We start from the raw sequence: 19,428 nt of genomic DNA, 5'->3' as shown, positions 1-19,428 counted from the left end.
AATTTGTTATCAACCTACCAGGTTTGTTTGGAAGTTTGAGCTCAGCATTAATCATTTTAGCCTTTGGTGTTTCTTTCCCTGACATTTCTTTGAAGGACTTATATTGTTGCTCATTCTTCTTTCGCCTGCTTTCCTCATCCCAGTTAATTTCACCTCTGTTCTGTAATTACACATGAGTATAAGAATACTTCAGCACAATATATACTCATACATAACATACTCATATACTCATAACAAATTGTATTTAATGAGCTCCACAGTCACACAACAAATGAACATGTACAGTATTAGTATCCAGCACTAAGCTTTTTAAACCGGTTATTGTAGAGTCCTGTTTGTCATTAGCATCCTGGTGAGGGCAGGACGGTATCCACCACACCACCTCTCGCTGAGGGAGGCTGGAGGACAATGTAAAGAATAATTTGCACTCTTGCATGTCATAACAGTTGAGTGTTCTGCCACGTATGTTTTATTTCCCTGTAGTTTAGCCTACCAGGGATTTGCCACATGGGCTGCTGGAAAGATAAATGGCACCTTTTGTATTACCACTTATTAAACCTTTAATAGGAATGGATTTTCCTGTATGAGGGTGATGAAAGGAGTGAGTGTAATTGCAATGACTGTGGGTGCCGACATCGGCCTCTTCCGCTGATTAACGGCCCAACAGAAATCAGAGCCAGGATAGGTAGACCAAAGCCGGCGTCGTCTTGATACTATCATAAAAGTCCCACTGTGGCAGGCGGCGTCACGCACCATGACTGACAGCATCTATATATATATTTATATTTATTTATTTGTTGCTGTTGTTGATGCAGGCTGTCAGAACAGTAAATGATCTATAGGAGTCCTGATTTTCACAGTAAATGGATGTCATTCATAACTTCTTAACATCCACATTTTCAGTAACAGGTCGGGGTTATATTTGCTTCCACTCCTTTTTATGTGGCGTATTGACCTGTTGGGCAAACCTCAGTGGAAATCTACTTTAACATGTGGCTAACATGCTGCCTAACCCTAACCCCACCCAAAGTGATTTGCTGGCACTCTGGTGGATGCTGAGAAGCTAATGTGAGGAAATCTCATGTGTGAGCCAGCCTGAAGTCACAGGAGCTGTCCTTGGTGCTGAGAGGGAGGCAGCTGTACGAGTGTTTTCCTGAACAGACCTGAAGCCCGCTGGATTTTGTTTCTTTCCTTCAGCTAATCCTTTCCATGCAGCCTGCATCAGGATGTCAATACATAATAAAAAGTATTCAGGCACCAAGCAGTCAATCAGCGTAACACAGAGATTTCAGTCCTAAATGAAAGACGCATTCTCATCCCTTTTTATTGAGGCCTCAGCGTTACACACAAGCTGTCTATGGTGTGAGTGCTCATAGACATACTGTCACGGTCATGCGTTGATAGACTTGCAAAGGCAGGGTGGAGGTGTCATGAATTACACATATATCAGTCAGACACTGTGGATTTCCCCCCAGGTTTCCCTCACAGTCACTGTTTGGTGTCAGAAAGTTGAATGTGAATTGAAATATCTGCAGAAATGTTTTTTTGCACCCTGGGTGGGCTCAGCCTCGGCCATGTGATTGTGAATGTTTCGTGTTGCTTTCGCTCTGTTAGTCTTTTACATCACTTCCTGTGTTGTTTTGAATGTTAGACCCTCACGTGGCTTCATTTTCATTTTTACCTTTGTTACCTTTCCTGTTATCGTCTAAACTGAGATCACCTGTGCCGTCTCTGTGGAGTCTTCTCTTGTGCTTTCTGCCATCTCCTTGAGTTTTGTTTCCAGTTGTCCCATCTCTATATGCGCTCTTGTTACATGGGTTTTTTTTTTGGTGGGTGTGTGTGTGTGTGTGTGTGTGTGTGTGTGTGTGTGTGTGTGTGTGTGGTTTGGGGGACTTTGAGAATCTGTAAAGGTTGGATTAAACCAAATACAGGTAAAGATTTAAAAATAAGAACAGCCCCCCTCCTCCTCCTACCCAGTTAATGAGCCTTCATTCTCCTTATTTATCTTCAGTTTGCTGCAGTTTAGTCTGACTGAAAACTGTATTTTATTTGTATATTGTGTACAGAAAAGCACAAACAAGGACAAGAGTTGAAAATCCTCATCCATAACCACAAAGTGTAATTACTGCCCTGAAAAAAAAAAAAGCATATTTTCCCACTCAGCTCTAGTGTCTGTTTTTTTTTTTTTTAAACTTTAATATAAAAATAAAATAATTATTTAATCTCTTGTACTGCTCACCAAACTGAAAAACAAGCCTCTCAGCTCCACGTTGTCCCCCTGTTTTAAAGTATCTCCACTGAAAGTTTTAACTTTGGAGTAAAATGTGTGTAGATGATGGAGACGGTTACACTGCTTCACTTTTTCCTCTGTTGACGTTGCTGTCGATCATTTGCCTTCTTGCTACAAATGCAATGCATAAATAATTGGAGGGAAATGTTCTTCTAAATAAAATCTATTTGCTGGCAGCAGGTGGTGGGAAATAAAATCTGAGAACGTTGTGACCCAGTGAGAGTCCCAGCCGCTATAAAGCCTTTCTGAGATTAATAGGTCAAGCAAGAAGCCAGACTTTATGGTCCCAGCTCTCAGAAGCTGCTAAATCCCCAAATAAAGCAGCTGCTTTTTCTGGTATATATATTTTTTTCCCACCCAGCTTGAGCTCTGGGACTCACAGCCCTGGACTCCTGGTTGATTACCTGCCAGCGAGAGGCGGGGGCTTGATAAACTTAGCCGCTCCAATACATTGTATTTGCATCGGTGGCAAATAAATGGTTTTTGGCTGCTGGCTGGTGTGAAGTTCCCACCTTGTACGTGGCGTAGGACTGTTTGCAAATATGCTGGAAAGGTCAGCCAAGCCACACATTAATTTTCCAACTTAAACAGGATTCCCACATTTCTGTGGTCTTTATTAACCGTTCAGCTTATTCATAAAATTCAATAATCCATCAAAGTTTGTAAGCCGTTCTGTGGATATCAATAAACTGTGGTTTAAATGCCAAGAAATACTTTGACAACACGTTTTTAAGGCATTCATGTAATACTGGTCGATACCCAGCTTTCATGCATGTGAGATAGTATCGTGAGTGTAATATGTCTCGATTATAATCGTCATTCCTCATTAAAGCTCGCAGAGGCCAGACTGTTTTCCCCCTGTTGCTGGAACAGCAAGCCTGTCAGATTAAAATGCATTTGTTCTCAGACTGTATTCACCTTACAGTCATGTATATAAAATCTTTATTGTCCCAGGAGAGAAATTTGCTTTCAGTCTGCACAGTTTTGTCTCACCAGACGGACCGCCATGGCAGAAGGAAAGAAGCTCCTGCCAAAGAGAGGCTGTCCTCCAATTTAAAGTGGAGTATGTGAGGACAGATGGACGCCGGGATTTTTGAAACAAGTGCGGATTGCAGGGGTGATTTGTGCAACTCACTATAGCAGGTGTTAAACATGTGACGGCTCTTTTGTTGCGGTTTTAGGACTCGAGTGTAGGCAGACTAAAGAGTTTGCAGGCGGTGCATGTATGGCAGGACATATGTTTGCTTTTGTTGGGAACAGCATGGCGAAGAAGCAGGAAACAGGATGGGTGGAGTTACACTGGAGGAGGTTTGTGCCGTGAGAGAGATGAAAATAACCCGTAAGATGCAATTCACCTGTTCATTAATAAAGTAATCCGCACAGCCGTTTAGTGAACAGTCATAATTTCAAATCAAAGTTTAATATCCTCAGTGTGATGTAGTGAACCGAACATTTGGATCAGGGTTGGTGGAAACTTCAAATCGTGTTTTTACAAATGTCAAATGTCTTCAGTTGTCCTGATTCAGGACACACAGCCTTGAAACGTGCTTGCAGAGCGATTCATAGAAATGGTGCTGACTTTAATATGAGCAGGAGCCGTGACATCTCAGGCCTCAGTGCAGCGACGGTTAAAGCAAACTTTAATGAAACATTTGAGCTGAACGGCGCGCACGTCTGTGTTTGAACGGGGCTGATAACGGCAGACATGAAAGACTCGAGCGCCTTTGGAGCTTTTCTGGTTTCACATGTGAGTCAGCTGCTTGGATTCCCAATTTTAAAAAGTTATCAGCACATCTTGGACCCACACATCTTTAAACTTGCTTTTCCCCACATGCTAGCTGCTGAGTCTGTTACAGATCTGAAACAAGGCGTTCGTTATCTGCCCAAGAACACTTTGACATGCAGCCAGGTAGACTGAGATTGAACCACGGACCCCCTGGTTAGTACCTCCTAAGGCCTCGGCCACACAGGACTGGAGATCAGTTGGCAGCAGCTATGCTTGGGGAAAAATGTGTATTTCTGAACTGGATTGCTGTCTGTCATCAAGTCACAAAGAGGGAGCTGCACCTTAAACAGAGCAGCAAGCAGACCCCCCCCCCCCCCCCCCCCCCCAACACCCAGCAGAACCATCCACTATTCCAAGGCCCGGGGCTTAATAGTGCCCTGGGTGAGGCTGAGGGCCCACTAGCTCGGGGACCAGGCTGGAAACGATGGGTCAAGACCGCCATAAGTTCCTCAATCACCGGTGGGCGCAGGGCGCTCTCCAAGGAAAGGGCAGAATCCAACAGTCCGGCTGTAGGTGGGCAGCCGCGGCGAGGGGCTGGCACCAACGGATTATCCTGCAGATTGTGTGCAGGTTTAAGCAGGTCCACTGAAACTACCTCCTGCCAACCCCCAAAGTCCAAAATGAAATGATTGTGGCCCAGCTTAATAACTCTATACGGGCTGTCATAAAGAGGACGGAAGGGAGGTTGATGAGCATCATGCCTGACAAAAACAAAGTGAGAGGAGTCCAATGATCTCGGAACAAAAACGTCAGGCAGGCAGTGGTGCACGAGGCCCGGAAAAGAAAAGGGTCTCAGGCAAAAACTCCCCGGGAACACGGAGGGGCTGACCAAAGACCAGCTCAGCTGGAGAAACCCCGAGGTCCTCCTTTACTGAGCTGCGCAATCCCAGGGAAGATGGTCGACCCAGATGCCACCCGCTATGAGTAGGCAGTTGGCAACAGTGAGAAGGAAAACCACCCTTTTAACAGGAAGAAGCCTACATATGTGAATAATCTTCAGAACATGCGGTCATACTTTATTTTTTAAACTTTAAACTCCACTCTTCAGTCACAACATTACAACCCGGCTGCTTGTTACTGTGTCAGCCCCACTTTCTGCCACTAAAAAGTGCCGAGTCAACAACTCTAAAATCTGCCCTTTGTAATTGGGATCAAAGAGTTTTGAGGCTCATTAATCAGCCTTCAACTCTTTGTTGTGTTCCTTCGACTTTAGAGTGCATTGTCGTTCTGGAAACCACTTCACCGAGTGTTTGGTCTGCACTAATGTTTAGGTGCTGTCTAACTCCCCGGCAGATGATTGTGTTCACTGTTATCTTTATCAGTCAGAGGTTTTAAAGGGGACATGAAGGCTATGGCACCACTGAGCCCTGCTCTCATAACCTGACATAGATGTAACTCTGTCTGTGAAGCTGGATTTAAGAAAGAAGAGCTTAAAGTTTCAAAACATGTTTAGCGCCATCTTCTGTCAGTGTGGAACGTGACGTCATGTGGTTGGTTGGTTGGGGCTGTTGGGATTAAATAATTTGCAGTGCCTCAATAATGCTATGCTTTTTTATTAACAGACTTGCATTCGTTTATGTTAGCTAACCAGTGACAGAACCGATAACACAGAGGAAAATAACGACACTAAAACTAAAAATCAGTGTAATGGGATCATTGTAAACGATGAGTTTATGCCCCCTTTAATGGTGTGGCTGGTGTTTAGTGGGGGAGTCGTGTATTTTAGCCTGTTGGATGAACTTGCCCTTTAATTCTGCCAGTTTCCTTGCAGCAGACAGTGGCAGAGAGCCTGGGAGGTTCGACTGTGAGCTCACAGAAATACAGTCCACCTCCTCTCCCCTTGGCACTCATTATTAATTAAACTTGTTGAAGTTTGAGGCTCACCAGTCTGCTGTGGCTGCGAGCAGAAATATAAACCTCACATCAATCCCCCCACCGTGTCTCTGACAGGTGCAACAAGCCTCATTCTTAATTGAAAACGCCCGACTGACTGCAATTTCAAAAATGGATGATTGATTGATCAAGCCCAGAGGCTAGACAGCGTCCCCTGCGAGGAAGGCCTTCAAATCCACAGCGAGGCTGAGCAGAGTTCATTTGGATACTCGGAGAGATGAATGAGCACAAGCAGCCTGGCAAATTGAATTCTCACTCGTAGGCAGGAATTTCTTAATTGTGCATGACAAATTTCCCAAACAGAATCTGGAAATTTTCATCAGCCCGTCCATTTGTCTACCCGTCTGCCCCTCTGTAGGCCTTTCGGTCCATTTCTGCCCTCGATCCACTTGCGTAGATGTTTAAAACAGGACAGAAGCTCATTTTATATATGTTTATTATTCATTTTCTCACCACGGATTCCCCTTTGGCTTTTTCATAAAATGAAATGCATGCATCAGCTCAACGATGGGACTCGTGAGCATCGTGCAGTAAAACACTCCACCCAGATCCTGAAGTCTTTCTCAGCTGCAGCAGCTGTTGATATCTACTATCAGACCCCGCTACTGGTTTGATAGCTGGAGGCTCTACCTCCCATTCTACTTTTAAAAAACCAGAGGAAGCACAAGTAAACCGGCAGTCTGAGAGAGAAGAGCTCTATCGAAGTCTTTAAGCTATGATGTGGTCTGATTATTCGATAACTTGTGCTTGTATGTGAGGAGACGGATTCAAGGACACGATTGAAATCAACTCTGTGTAGCGCTTTTGGGTTTTTAGTGGTTTGTGTTTGCATCATCGATGTTGCATAAGAAAGGAGTTCTTGTTTTGGGTTTTTTCAGGTGGCTGAACATGGTCTGCTCTTTAGCATCATTCTTGTCGCTTCAAAAAACGGAACAGGGGGAAGTAGGGGTGGGCGATATATCGAATATACTCGATGTATCGCGAGTTGTTTCGCGTGCCATAGTTAAAATGGCTTTATCGTAACCACTGTTGCCATATAGGTTGCCATGGCAATATTAAGCTATCTGCATGTAATTCACTGTAAGTATTTTTTCCCACACGCTGCGAATACGTCATTAATAACCCCTCCCAACCTGAAAATGTTCTACCTGGCGCACTGCGCTGAGCATGTGTGTTTATACGCTACCAGAGAGGGAAAAATATGGCGACTGCAGCGAGAGTAAGAGACTCGCTGTCGTTTGGATGTCGAACTAAATGCAAAACGTGAAACTACTGCCACAAAGGGTAGCAGTACCCTGAAATTATTCCACTTGTAACAGCAATCTGGCGAGGAAGGAGCGGCTAGCAGGTCCAGCGGGCATGTGGTGTGGAGGTTAGCCGGATAGCTCGAAGCCAGTCAGTTAAATCAAACAACAGGGCGCCAGCCCGTTACACCGGTAAGGTTTCTCCTGAGAACAGAACACGAGCAGCATGTAATGGCTGCCGCTATACTCACACACCCACTAGGAGACTCCCCCAACTACTACAACAGTAGGGCAACCTCCCACCTAGTGGTGCTATAACACCATAAGGGTTGTTACACACTGCATAATGAAAACAGTCTTAAACTGCCTGTCAGCATCTCCCCACACACCAAAGAAAACGTTAATTAAACCAGCTGTGCCACCCGTGACTGTTCTAGATCAGTCGGTTTTTTTTAGTCACTATCTAGATTTTATTTCTGTAATTTGAGTTCATCACATTTTATATTTTATACATTTTATATATTACAGGTAGCAAAGAACACCTTTTTTAGTTTCAATAGTTTTATTTTGTCTCGTGAATTCTTTCTTGATGTATTTTTTGTTTGTTAAAGGTCTGCTGTTGACCACAGAGAGACTTACTGTCACAGTAAGTGATGGTTAAAAAATTGGTTAAAATAAAACATTTTATTCAGATTTTTTGAAGTAGAAAAAAAAATACTGAATAGTCGATTTGAATGAGTATACCAGTGCAGTTTTAGGTACTATGTGGTTAAAAATAACATTTATTTTTCAAGGATATTTAAACATATTGTGATTTATATCATGTATTGCGATATAGCCCCCCCACCCGAAAAAAATCTTGATATTAGATTTTTCTCATATCGTCCGGGCCTAGGGTAGGCAGCTCTGACGTCTTTGTTCAAAGTCCTGCATGAACTCAGATTGTCGTTCTCTGTCCACCCATCGTGGATATGACTGAAGAAACGATAAACCACATGCAATTCTTTGATTAGTAACTCTCATGAGAATGCTTAGTGCATTCATACCTTAGAGTAATTACACTATGGTGCTTCTTTGGTGATGGTATACACAACACTGTTAGTGACTGCAGGAGTTCAGTGGTTTGTACTGATAAAGGACCGGAGACCATGTGTTCTAGCTGACAGGAAATTTGAATACTGATTTTTGCTGAGATATATTATATATTTTTTCTGTGGAGATAATAAAATGATAATTGGGTGGTATTTTCAGTAGAGCAGTGTTTGAGTCCTTAACCTGTTTACACTCCCTGTTTCTACCTGTCCAGGTGCGATATTTGAGGAGAACGCAGTGCAGGACGATCAGGTGTTCCAGCTCGCCGTGTCTGACCTCAGTCTGAACGACGACATCCTGCAGAGTGAGAAGATCACACACTCGATTAAACTCATCGCGCCCAACAACCCTTTCCAGGCGGTGCAGGAAGGTAAGGCCGCTGCTGCGTTTACGTCACGCGATGGCGGGAGTGTCAGATGATTTTCGACCGCAGTGCTTTCTGCAGTTTCCTGGTTTCCTTGCTTCTTACACTCCTGCCTTGGACTGTTAATCTTTAGATTGTGCGGGTGCCGCCTCTCGCTGAGGTATCCTCACAGCTAATGACCCAGGTATCAACCTCCTAAATGCTGTTTAAATCACGGCAGCTGCAGCCGCTCTGCCCGAGCTCTCAGAGGATGCTGTTTGTCTTTCATGCAGCTCCACAGAGCCCGTCCTTTGCCTCTTCTTTCCTGTTTCTCAGGGTTTCCTCTGAGATTCATTCTCTCTCTTCTCTCTCTCTCTCTCTCCCTCGCTGTTTTCCCTGCAGAGGAAGCTAGGGGGAAGCACTGAGCCCAGCTGCACAGACGGCCTCTCAACTTTGAGAGGAGCTCGTGTGGCTGTGAACACATTTGCCGAACTTGTTTATGTGTACGCTCGTGGCTGCAGAAAAGGCCGTGATGATGTGGATGATGAAGCTTAGACTGGAGGATGCTGATTGTTTTGCTGCAGTTAATGACGCTGATGTTGATGCTGGTGATGAGACGACTGTTGTGACGATAATGGATATAACTGATATTGATAATGATGCTGATGAATGTTACGATGGTTCTGATTATAATGTGAGTGTCGAGGATGAGGATCCCTGCAGTGATTAGGATGACGCTGAAGATGATTAAGGGGTATTAACATGTGCCGGGGGGGAAGGTGACGCCGTCGCAGACAGGAAAGAGGATGAAAGTGTGGTGCTTATGTTGGTATTGCCGTTCGAGGATGATGGTGATGATGCACTTGTTGCAGCCGGTGTTCATTTCGACACGATTTCTTTCTGAAAATATCTCAAGTTCAGCTTCGGTTTTCTTTATTTGCACCCACAGGTAGATCTGGTTTGCAGCAGGTGAGTCATCCATCCTCAAATGCACATTTTTCAAAGCGACACAAACAACAGATAAGCGTATTACAACACAGTGCTGGGGAAAAATTGCTTCCACATCATGTAAGATATATAAAAGCTATGATTTGTTCATCTGAGTGGTGGCTGCTGGAACAAAGCTGTTTTTATACTCCAAACCGCTCAGCACTTTGGGACTTAAAAGCTTTTGTCCAGATGGAAGAAACCAAATCTCAGTGGAGTGGGCAAACAGTGATGAAGTCCTGAAGTGAAACCAAATATCTGCTGTAATTGTGCCATGAACAGGGATGTTGGGTTAAGCTGTCCAATCAGCTGATTAGGTTCACCATCTATCAATTTGACTGAATGAGTTTCTGCTCTTTACAGATGAGGATCCAAACTGTGACACTGAGACAACAGGACAAAGCAGATTCAGTAGAAGCTAGATAGAATAAAAATGGATAAGCAATGCAAAGAGAGTTTCTACCAAGTTTACCTCCACAGACTCATACCAGACAAATTTAGGTATGAAAATGATCCAACAGTACATGTAAGCACGGGTAAAATCCTGATTTTGTTCCAGTTGTAGCTGCTGTCAAAAATCAAGCCTCATCTCGTCTCGATTGCTGCAGCTTGCTTTGTATCAGAGTTAGCCGGGCCTCCATTGCTCAGTCACAGCTGGTGCAAAACATAAATTTTTATCTGGTGCAAGTAAGAGCGCAAGTTTTTGTTTACGAACATTTTAAAATCCTTTTAGTTGTTTTTAAGTCTCGCAGGCCAGAGCGTAAAAGATGAAAGACGTGTGTTTCACCTTTACGCTCTGTTTGCGCTGTGACCGTGCAGCGCTTCGGTCAGCCCTGTTGTTGTGCTTTATAAATAAAGTTTTATGGTATGAATGTTTCTGTCCGCACTGTCACATCGTCCATCATAACTTTGGGATGCATCAGCTCATTGCTGTGAGAAATGGACCTCAAAGATTAAGGTTGCAAGTTTTCTTTGCAGCACATAATCTTTTTTTTTTTTTCTTTCCTCCGAGTGTTTTGTTCTGTTTGGATCACCTCGGTGCTCTGATGTGCGTGGTCTAACCTCCCACGGCTGACAATCATGTCACAACAGTGTGCATTTGTCTCCACTGCAAATTAACATCAGCGAAATCACTTTAGTGCCCGTCGCAGCGCTGGAAAGCAGGTGACTCAGGTAGTGATGAACACCTTCACATTAATCAGCTGTAAGACTAGCTCAGATTTAATTGGTTACTTCCTCCAGAAAGCTCATCAGAGTCAGTCAGACCACACAGAACCGAGCTGTCACCTTAATTAGCTTTGTGTTTTCAAGTGGAACTTGAAAAATGTGGACTTCTTCCTTATGTCAGGGAAACGAGGTGCAGTAGAGGTAAATATAATAGAGAAAATATGGCGTTGAACTTGTTCATTTGAAAGCCTGGACCAGAAGATTTGGATCACGTGCAAACAGGTGTTTCAGAGGAGCTGCGGTAAAACTGTCAGTTTTGCTCCTGAAGATGGTTAACGGAGGGAAATGAGGGTAGATAAATCTCCCCAGGCTGCATACGTCCTGTAATTTTTAATTAACAGAAATCTAATTACAATATTAATAGCATTTTGATTGTACTGTGAAGTGCACTCGTATTACTGAGCTGACACCACTCTCTCAGGCGGCACCTGATGCTAGCACGGTGATGGTGACTGGAAACAACAGCATGTTGACTTTTCACTCTTCTGTCACGGATGTAAATAAATCCTTTACAGCACAAAGGACTCCCTGAAGCAAAATGTCAAGTGGAAACAGCCTCGATTAAAATCATCCTGAGAGCAGATGTTGGAAATTTGTTTGCACTGGATTTGTTCTTTAGCTGTGCAGACGTACATGTTGCTCAGTGATTGGGTGTTTCTGCACACCACAAGGTGGTGTTTGTAGGTGGTGCTCTGTCTATTCAGTCGTGGTGCACATCTCTGCTCTTGAATGCAATAAAGTTCCTCCTCTTCTGCTTTTTCTCAGAAACCGCTGGCATCAGAGATTTTCACGTGGTTAGGTTTGGCACCAAACTGGATTTTATTTCATTTCATTATTTAGTGCGGTTTGTTGTTTGTGCCAAAATATTCTCCTTTAAAACATTAACCCTGCAGACAGAAAAAACTACATTTTCCCAGTGGAAATCTTTAAATGATAAATAATTAATAAGTAAATAATAATTCCTGAGATTTCCATGCAGAGGTCTCAAATATAATGTGATGACCTCGTCATAATAATCAATATATGGAAAACAGGATTCAGTAGAGCTTGTTCAATATTCAGTGAAAGTTTGGAAAGCTGAAATTTTCTGAAAATATTCTCATCGAATCCTGCAGTCGAAATAATTCAGCCGTATGAAAACGTACTTTTAAACTTACAGGAATAAAACATTTTGATATTTATTGACATCATATTCAGTGACTCAGACACACAGGAGAGCTCATTAGCATGATATCAGGTGGTGTGTCCTTGTGCATTTTAATGGCTGTGACATGGCGCGCATGAATATGTATGTGTGTGTTTGCATCAGTGCTGCCCTTTCAAAGGGCACGGAGTCGGGTCTCGAGTGGACGGGAGCCACTCACATGTGTTTGTCTGAATCAGATCCGTGTCAGCTTAGCGTAAGACCTCCTGCTCTTTGTTAGAGACGACACAAACACTCATTTTATTTCCTCTGCCAGCTCATCTCCTCCTCTGACCCGACAACAGCAGCACAGCAGAGAGCCGTGTTTACATCTGGGAGGAAGCGGCTTATTTATTAAAAATAAATGGATAAAAATAAATGGATAATAGTAGTAGTAATAGTTTTAACAGTAGTAAAATCTATCATGCTGTACATGCATCTTGTTTTGTTTTCTAGATAACGGCCTAAATAGAAGCCAAAAGTATTAAATTAGATGATCTCTAATGTTTTTAGCTGAGATAAATGCAGGAAGTAAAGCATCTAAGGACAGAGGAAAATGAGGGAGGGGAGGGCAAAGAAGCCAAAGGGACATTAGAAACCGAGGGAGGGAGAAAGTAAAGAGGATGAGTGGGAGACGGGGGAATGATGGGGCAGATGAAGAACAATTAAAGTGGGACAAAAAGGAAGAAGGTATATTCAACACATCTGATACAAGGTGTGTGTGTGTGTGTGTGTGTGTGTGTGTGTGTGTGTGTCATAACTCAGCTGGTTTTTCTCTCGCCTTGACCTTTTGCAGATCTCCCATGATCCCCGTCTGGAGAGACTCTGCTGACAGCCTGGGCTGTAGTGGATTATGGGTAATGAGACATGGATTCACACCCTGCCTCGTGTGTGTGAGAAAGACGGTGGCGGGGGGTGGTCAGTGTAAGTTTTTGTGTTGTCAGCTGACTTAGAGCCCCGTCACCTTTATTATTTCTTCTCAGTTTGTGTGTGTTTGTCCTCTTATGTGTAAGATAAGACCTTTGACCTTTCACATGACCCGGGTTTACTTCCTCACTTAATAAAAATATCCCTCTGAATAGAAAACCAGTCACACAATAGGAGAAACCCAGTGAGCCAGCATGTGTTGGCATCATGAAAGAGGAATAAAGGAAAACATCCGTGTGACCTCATGTGAATGTAAATGTGCTTATATTTATCTCTCTAAGTGTGACCAAGTGATCACGTGGTTGTTCTAAAATTATTAAAAAAACAACTTTGTGCAGCTTGTTTTATAACATCAGTTCTAGACATGCGGATCACTTTATAAGCCGGTGCAACCTGTGAAGCTAGTGCCAGCTGTTAAATTACGACTCCAGCCCTTCACCTTCATAGCTGCAGGCTAAAATGCTAATGGTGAAGCTTCAAAATGCGATCATCTTATACCATCGATGGCCACGCATCGGTAGTAGTGTAACGCTTTGTAGCAGGATCGCTAACAAAGCATGGAGTAAGCTAACAGTGTTTTGTTTTCTACCTATGAATTCAGCAGCTTTTCTTAGCGTGTTTTTAACTTTGCCACAAAGTCAGTCAGAGTGAGTTTACTTTACAGGAACGTCCTTTCATTCTCATCATGGCTGGTGTGGAAAACCTTTTATTTACATCTGTGCTGTTGGCAGTTTGATGAGCATCTCCTGTCTGTCTGTGGTGACATCTGAGGTGTTCTCCCAGTGAGACTGGGAGCAGTGAAATGAGAACCTAGCATGGCTGAAGACTCTCACATGAAGCTGAAATGAGACTACAGCAAATAAACTGGATGAATAATATCAGTTCATTATTTTCCCCACATTATGTCTGTTTTCACTCTAATATTGTCAGGTGCCAACAAATGACCAAATCCAAGGTTTTGGTACTGGATCCAAACTTTCTGATCATGTCTGTTGCCATAGTCATAGACTGTCGAGTCTTCACTTTACAAGAATACGATTGATTGACAGAAGCAAACTCTGAATCTGAAATAGAAGTCCAATATTACAGAGAAGTATCTTCACGATCAAATCACATTAAAGACAGCAGCTAAACCTCACTGCTGTAGAGAAACTGTGAGAAAACGTCACTGGATTTAAATGTAAGTATACATCTATACATCCAACAAGAGTGGCTCTCCTCCAGACGACCCTCGGGCTCTCTCCCATCATGCATACATCCATCCACTGCTTGAAAAGAGCTCATCTCATTAACTGCTCTTTCTCACAGAGATTCCTTTTGTCGTAATCAGCCTGTTTACTCTGATAGGAGCAGCTCTTCATCCGCACTCGCAGATACGCAACACTTTAATGCTATCGACAAACCCTCCAAAGGAAAATCTCACTGAATCCGTCTGTCAAACCAATCCGCTCGGATTACACGCCTCGAGTTTTTCAACAAAGACGCCAAGACAGAGAGCTGTTTCTCCACCGACGCTAATCCTTTTAACTCGTATCAGCTGCGTTTTCACTGAAGACGCCCCGTTATCCCGCGCGCGTTTGGCTTTGGCAACGACGCGGCGGTGACGCCGGGCGGCCCGGGCCTCTCTGACCCGCCGTCTGTAATACGGGTATAATGTGATGAACTTTTCAGCGCTGCTCACTAATTCTTTAATTGGCTTTTCAATTCAAACAAATTAGGCTAATTGTCTTATTATGGTCTGTCCGACTCGGCTCAATAACTGTATAATTGGAAGAGAAATGACTCGACCTGGGAAGTCAGTGATGGAATTTGACGCTTCAGTTTGGCTTTATTCTCCTTTTTCTTCTGTATTGTTGTTTGCACTCGTTTCTCCTTTCACATATTTCTGTTGTTTGTTTCCTGTTCTTTTGTCTGTATCCTTTCTGTTACTCAGTTTCTTTTTTAATTCTTTACTTAATGCTTCTTTGGTCTCATTGGTTCTTAATTGCCTCTGAAGTCCTTTGTGCCTTTTACAGTTTTAATTATGTCTCTTGATGTCTTGTATTGGGTGCTTCCTCTTTGCATTATTAAAGTTATTTTATTATTATTATTATTATTATTATTATTATTTTACAGTGCTTCTGTTCGTTGTGGTTACTCCTTAATGTCTCTTACTATAGCCAAACAGTTTTTTCAAACACGTCTCCTACACCAGCGGTCCCCAATCCCCGGGCCACAGACCGGTCCGTGAGTCGTTTGGTACCGGGCTGCGAGAGTTGAGGCTCAGGTGTGAAATTTATGGTTTTCAGGGGGTTTTATCATTAACTCTGTTTCCCTGGGTCTTTTCCAGTGTTGTAGCTGTGTGTCTTATTTTGAAAGAAATATTTAGACGTTACCATAGCGACCAGAGAGCATTAAGGGGCAGAGATGAGGCTGTTACTCTCAATGTTGTTGGCGCATTTCAGGAGGACGCTGCTAATAAAGTTACACAATTACACAGTAAATTCACGTTTATTATTATATTTACAGAATACCACAGTTTTTGTCTTGGTCGTATCATTTTATTTAGTTGTGTTTATCCGCGACACCTTAACAGCTGTTCCATGAAAATATTGTTTGACATTAAACCGGTGGCACAAAAAGGTTGGGTACCGCTGTCCTACACTATCCAGTTTTGCATTCCAGAACTTATATTAGCTACTCGTGGACACACACACGCTCTGTTGTCATAGACCGAAATTTGTTTACTTGCTTATTAACTTAGTCAGTTACTACGTGCTTAGTTAAGGTGTGCGTGCGTGCGTGCGTGCGTGCGTGCGTGCGTGTTGCCTCCCTGTCTGTCTGCATTGGTTTGAGTGGCAGCTCCTGCTGTTGGATCCCAGCAGACAAATTGGTCTCATCTGTCCCACAGCAGCAGGTTCACACTCAGCCAAGGTTGATCAAGATCAGACGTGTTAGCGTGTGTGCAGCAGGTGGGACTGTGATCAGAGAAACTGGGTAAAAAATGTAAATTTGGTTTTATTCTCCATGTTTCTGTTGGATTTGGAGCAGGTTTTTGGAGCCGTCTGTTGGCCGCCGAACTCCGCTGATGAGTTCTGTCAGTTTCGATTCTTATAGCAGAGCACCGTCTCTTACCCGAGGTTAGATGATGTTCATATTTGTGCTGTAAAAGGAAGATTTTGGCTTTTATTTATTAAAAGACACATAAGTGGCTGCTGTCGCTCCTCGTTCTCTGCACCCTCAGTGAGATCTTTGTAGCAACACCAGAACCAGCTCCTCTGCAGGTTCTGCTGAGCGACTCTCCAGCTCACAGCAGATCCCTGAAACAGAATAACTACAGTCGCCAGCTGCAGTGCAAGATGGAGGAGTTCATGCATGTCCAACTGTGGGAGGAGACATTACAGCAACACCTCAACATTATCAATGAGAAAAGATTGTTTGCAAATATGTTGCAGATGGCATAAAAAATTAAAAGGGGGGAAAACGCTTTTTTTACTCGAACACTCAGAGTGCCTTATACAACATGTCTCATTCACCCACATTTATAGAAGCCACCTTCTATCTAATGAGCTTTCTGACATTCACACAATGATGAACATCTGGAGGACCTTGGGTTTAGTATCTTGCACAAGGATACTTTAGCGTGCAAACTGGAGCAGTGGGGAATCAAACCACCAACCTTCTGATTAGTAGCTCTGCCTGCTGAGCTACAGTCACCCCACATACTCTTAGTAAAAAACATTTGCACAGGTCACTAGTATGAGCAGAGATGCTGATTGTGTTGGTTTTTCACATCGAGATGCTTTTTTTAATGCAACTTTGTGAAATGGCACAAACAGAGTTAGAGGTGAGGTGGTTTGGATGTGTGCACAGGAGGGATGGTGGCTATATTAGAGCTGCCAGAGAAAAGATGAAGACCACAGAGAAGATTCATGGATGTAGTGAAGGAGGACATGCTGAGGGTTGGTGTGACAGAGGAGGATGCTAGGATAGGAGATGTAGGCAGATGATCCGCTGTGGCAACCCCTAAAACGAGCAGCCGTAAGTAGAAGACTTAAACTGGTGCTATGGTCTGTAAGCTCACAGGCTGCTAAGTGCCAAGACTTTCTCTAGAACAGCTTGTTTTTTTTTTTTTGTTTTTTTTTTAATCCTATCTGATATTTTTGGATGAAATGGAAGGCCAGGCTGACACGCTGGACTTCAAAAAAGGTTTTGTGGCTTTATGGCAGCCAGCTTTCACAGTCTAGTGTGAAGGCAGCACAGTGATGGCCAAAGACACAGAATGTAACGACTGCATGTCAGTCTACCTGTATCGGCCATATATTGTGCTATCCATGGTTACAATGCATGCTTTAACAATAGTTAAAGCATGCATGAGGACTGAGCACTGCATAAAGTCTGCATTGTGCCTAAGATAAAGCAGAGTTAAAGGGTATGCACACAGCCTGGAAACGTAAACAGGAGCAAATTGTTAGGTATGTATGCTTATTAAACTGCGTGTCTGGGCTCCAGTGAAGGCATCTGACAGGGACAAGCATAACCTATAAGCATGCACAATAATTCTTCAAAATTGCTTAAAAAAAAAATCTTTTTTTAGTCGTAGCATTCGCCCCGGTGTTTACAGCCTGAAACATGTTTTCTGTAATACAATATTTAACATCTGAAGCCGAGCCGGCAGCATTTTCTCGAAGATAACTCACCCCCTAAAGGATGATGTAAGCTGTGTTTTCATGTCATGCACTCCAGCATCTGTGGTAACTTCTCACGCTCGTTGCATCTTGCTGCTGATAAGTGTGGATCTACAAAGAATGAAAAAGACTTTATAGACTTTGATCTTGCTCTAATGCCGCTAATCTGAACTGTCAATTCACTCTGTGGTCTTTGTGCATCCAGACCAACACCTCTGATGTTTGCTGTTTTTCTCAGCCAGACAGCAGTCGGTAATCACTTCACTCTCTGATCTGCCCTTGTTAGATGTCAGTGATCCAGCGACAAGGGGATTTGAAGGCCAGACCTACTTTTTTAAACTGTAGCCCCCAGTAGATGCGCTGAGCTTTAATTATGGCAATAACAGCGTTACATTTACTGTGTTAATTTAACCTTATTTATTCTGCATGTGTGGGGCTGAACCAGCACATTTATGGCCTTTATTCGCTCACCTCAAGGTTACTGCAGCTGCTGATTGACGCTGCAGATAAAATACTACCGTTCGTGTGCCAAAACGTGGTCTGAGCAGATGCCTGTAGTCCAGAATTGTTCAAATTTGGAGAATAACATTTTCATTGGTAGATACCAACTTGGTTTGGTTGTAACCATGTATGTCTGTGTAGGCTCTCAGTCATCCAGGTCATGTAATCTAAGGAGCTTGGAAAGAAAAGCTGCTGGATTTCTGTAGGTTTCTTGAAGACGTTTAATCCAAGAAGCTTCTTCAGTTCTAAAACCAAATGCTGGAGAGTCCCAGGTATTCAAGCCCTAGTGGGAGTGTCCCATAAGAGGGTCCCACATGAGCCAAGGTGTGTAAAAGGGTGTAGGTTTCATGTGAAACCATTGTGAGACCTTGCCTCACCCTATCATGTGACTTATTGAGATCAACTGACCCAAGATATGACTGAGGCGTTAATGCCATTATCATCTAGAAAATCTTTCAGTTGACTAAAAACAATTTTCTCTAAAACCTTGGAAAGTAAAGGCAGCTTGGAAATAGGCCTATAGTTCGCTAAAACTGTGTGATCAAGGCCAGGTTTCTTAAGCAGTGGCTGCACTACTGCATGTTTGAAATTTGCAGGAACCACACCAGAAGACAGACTGCTGTTAATAATTTCAAGGACATACTGTCGTATACTAGGAAAAATTTCTTTAAAAATTGTGGAGGGACAGGATCCCAAGGGGAACCTGTGGGCTTAATATGGCGAACCACATCCTCTAAAGTGGAGAGCGTCACAAGTTCAAACTGAGTAAAAACAGCAGCGCAAGGGACAGAGACAGAGGGGTCAGAGTCAGGAGCTGTGATAAGAGCCCTGGTGGTGACAACCTTTTCAATAAAAAAGTTCAGAAAATCATTGCAAATCTCAGGAGAAACTTCCAAACAGACATTCAGTGGCGTATTAAGAACAGTGTCAATGGTCCTAAATAACACACGTGGGTTATGACCGTTGGAAGAAATAATATTTGCAAAATATTCCCTTTTTACCTCTTTAACAGTGTTCTGGTAGCGATGCCAGCAGTCTTTTAGAATTTGAAATGATACATGCAGTTTATCCTTTTTCCACCTCTGTTCTGCTCGACGACATTCCCTCTTAACAGCACGAGTGTTCTCATTAAACCAAGGCTCAGGTTTAGCCTTGGGCTGCCTGGTTTTTAAAGGAGCCACAGAGTCCATAATTGTTTGACAGCAAGAATAAAACCAGGAATTAAGCTCTTCTGTGTCAGAGGAAACAAAGTCAGAAGGGCCAACGAGCTGATTAAAAGCAGCAGAAA

General features: G+C 43.2%; 1 protein-coding gene across 2 annotated transcripts in view; it reads left to right on the top strand.

Moving 5' to 3' along the window:
* LOC134633038 (glutamate receptor ionotropic, delta-1-like) overlaps nt 1-19,428 on the top strand; it is a 592,754-nt gene that overhangs the window by 10,198 nt on the left and 563,128 nt on the right. For both annotated transcript variants that reach the window (XM_063481897.1, XM_063481896.1), the window contains exon 2: nt 8,520-8,675. In XM_063481897.1, the coding sequence (XP_063337967.1) occupies nt 8,520-8,675 (156 nt within the window). The remainder of the gene's footprint in view (nt 1-8,519; nt 8,676-19,428) is intronic.

The sequence above is a fragment of the Pelmatolapia mariae genome, linkage group LG8 (genome assembly GCF_036321145.2).
Source record: "Pelmatolapia mariae isolate MD_Pm_ZW linkage group LG8, Pm_UMD_F_2, whole genome shotgun sequence".
In the NCBI taxonomy this organism is placed as follows: Eukaryota; Metazoa; Chordata; class Actinopteri; order Cichliformes; family Cichlidae; genus Pelmatolapia; species Pelmatolapia mariae.
The sequence above is the reverse complement of the archived record's forward strand: the minus strand, read 5'-3'. Positions and strand labels throughout refer to the sequence as shown.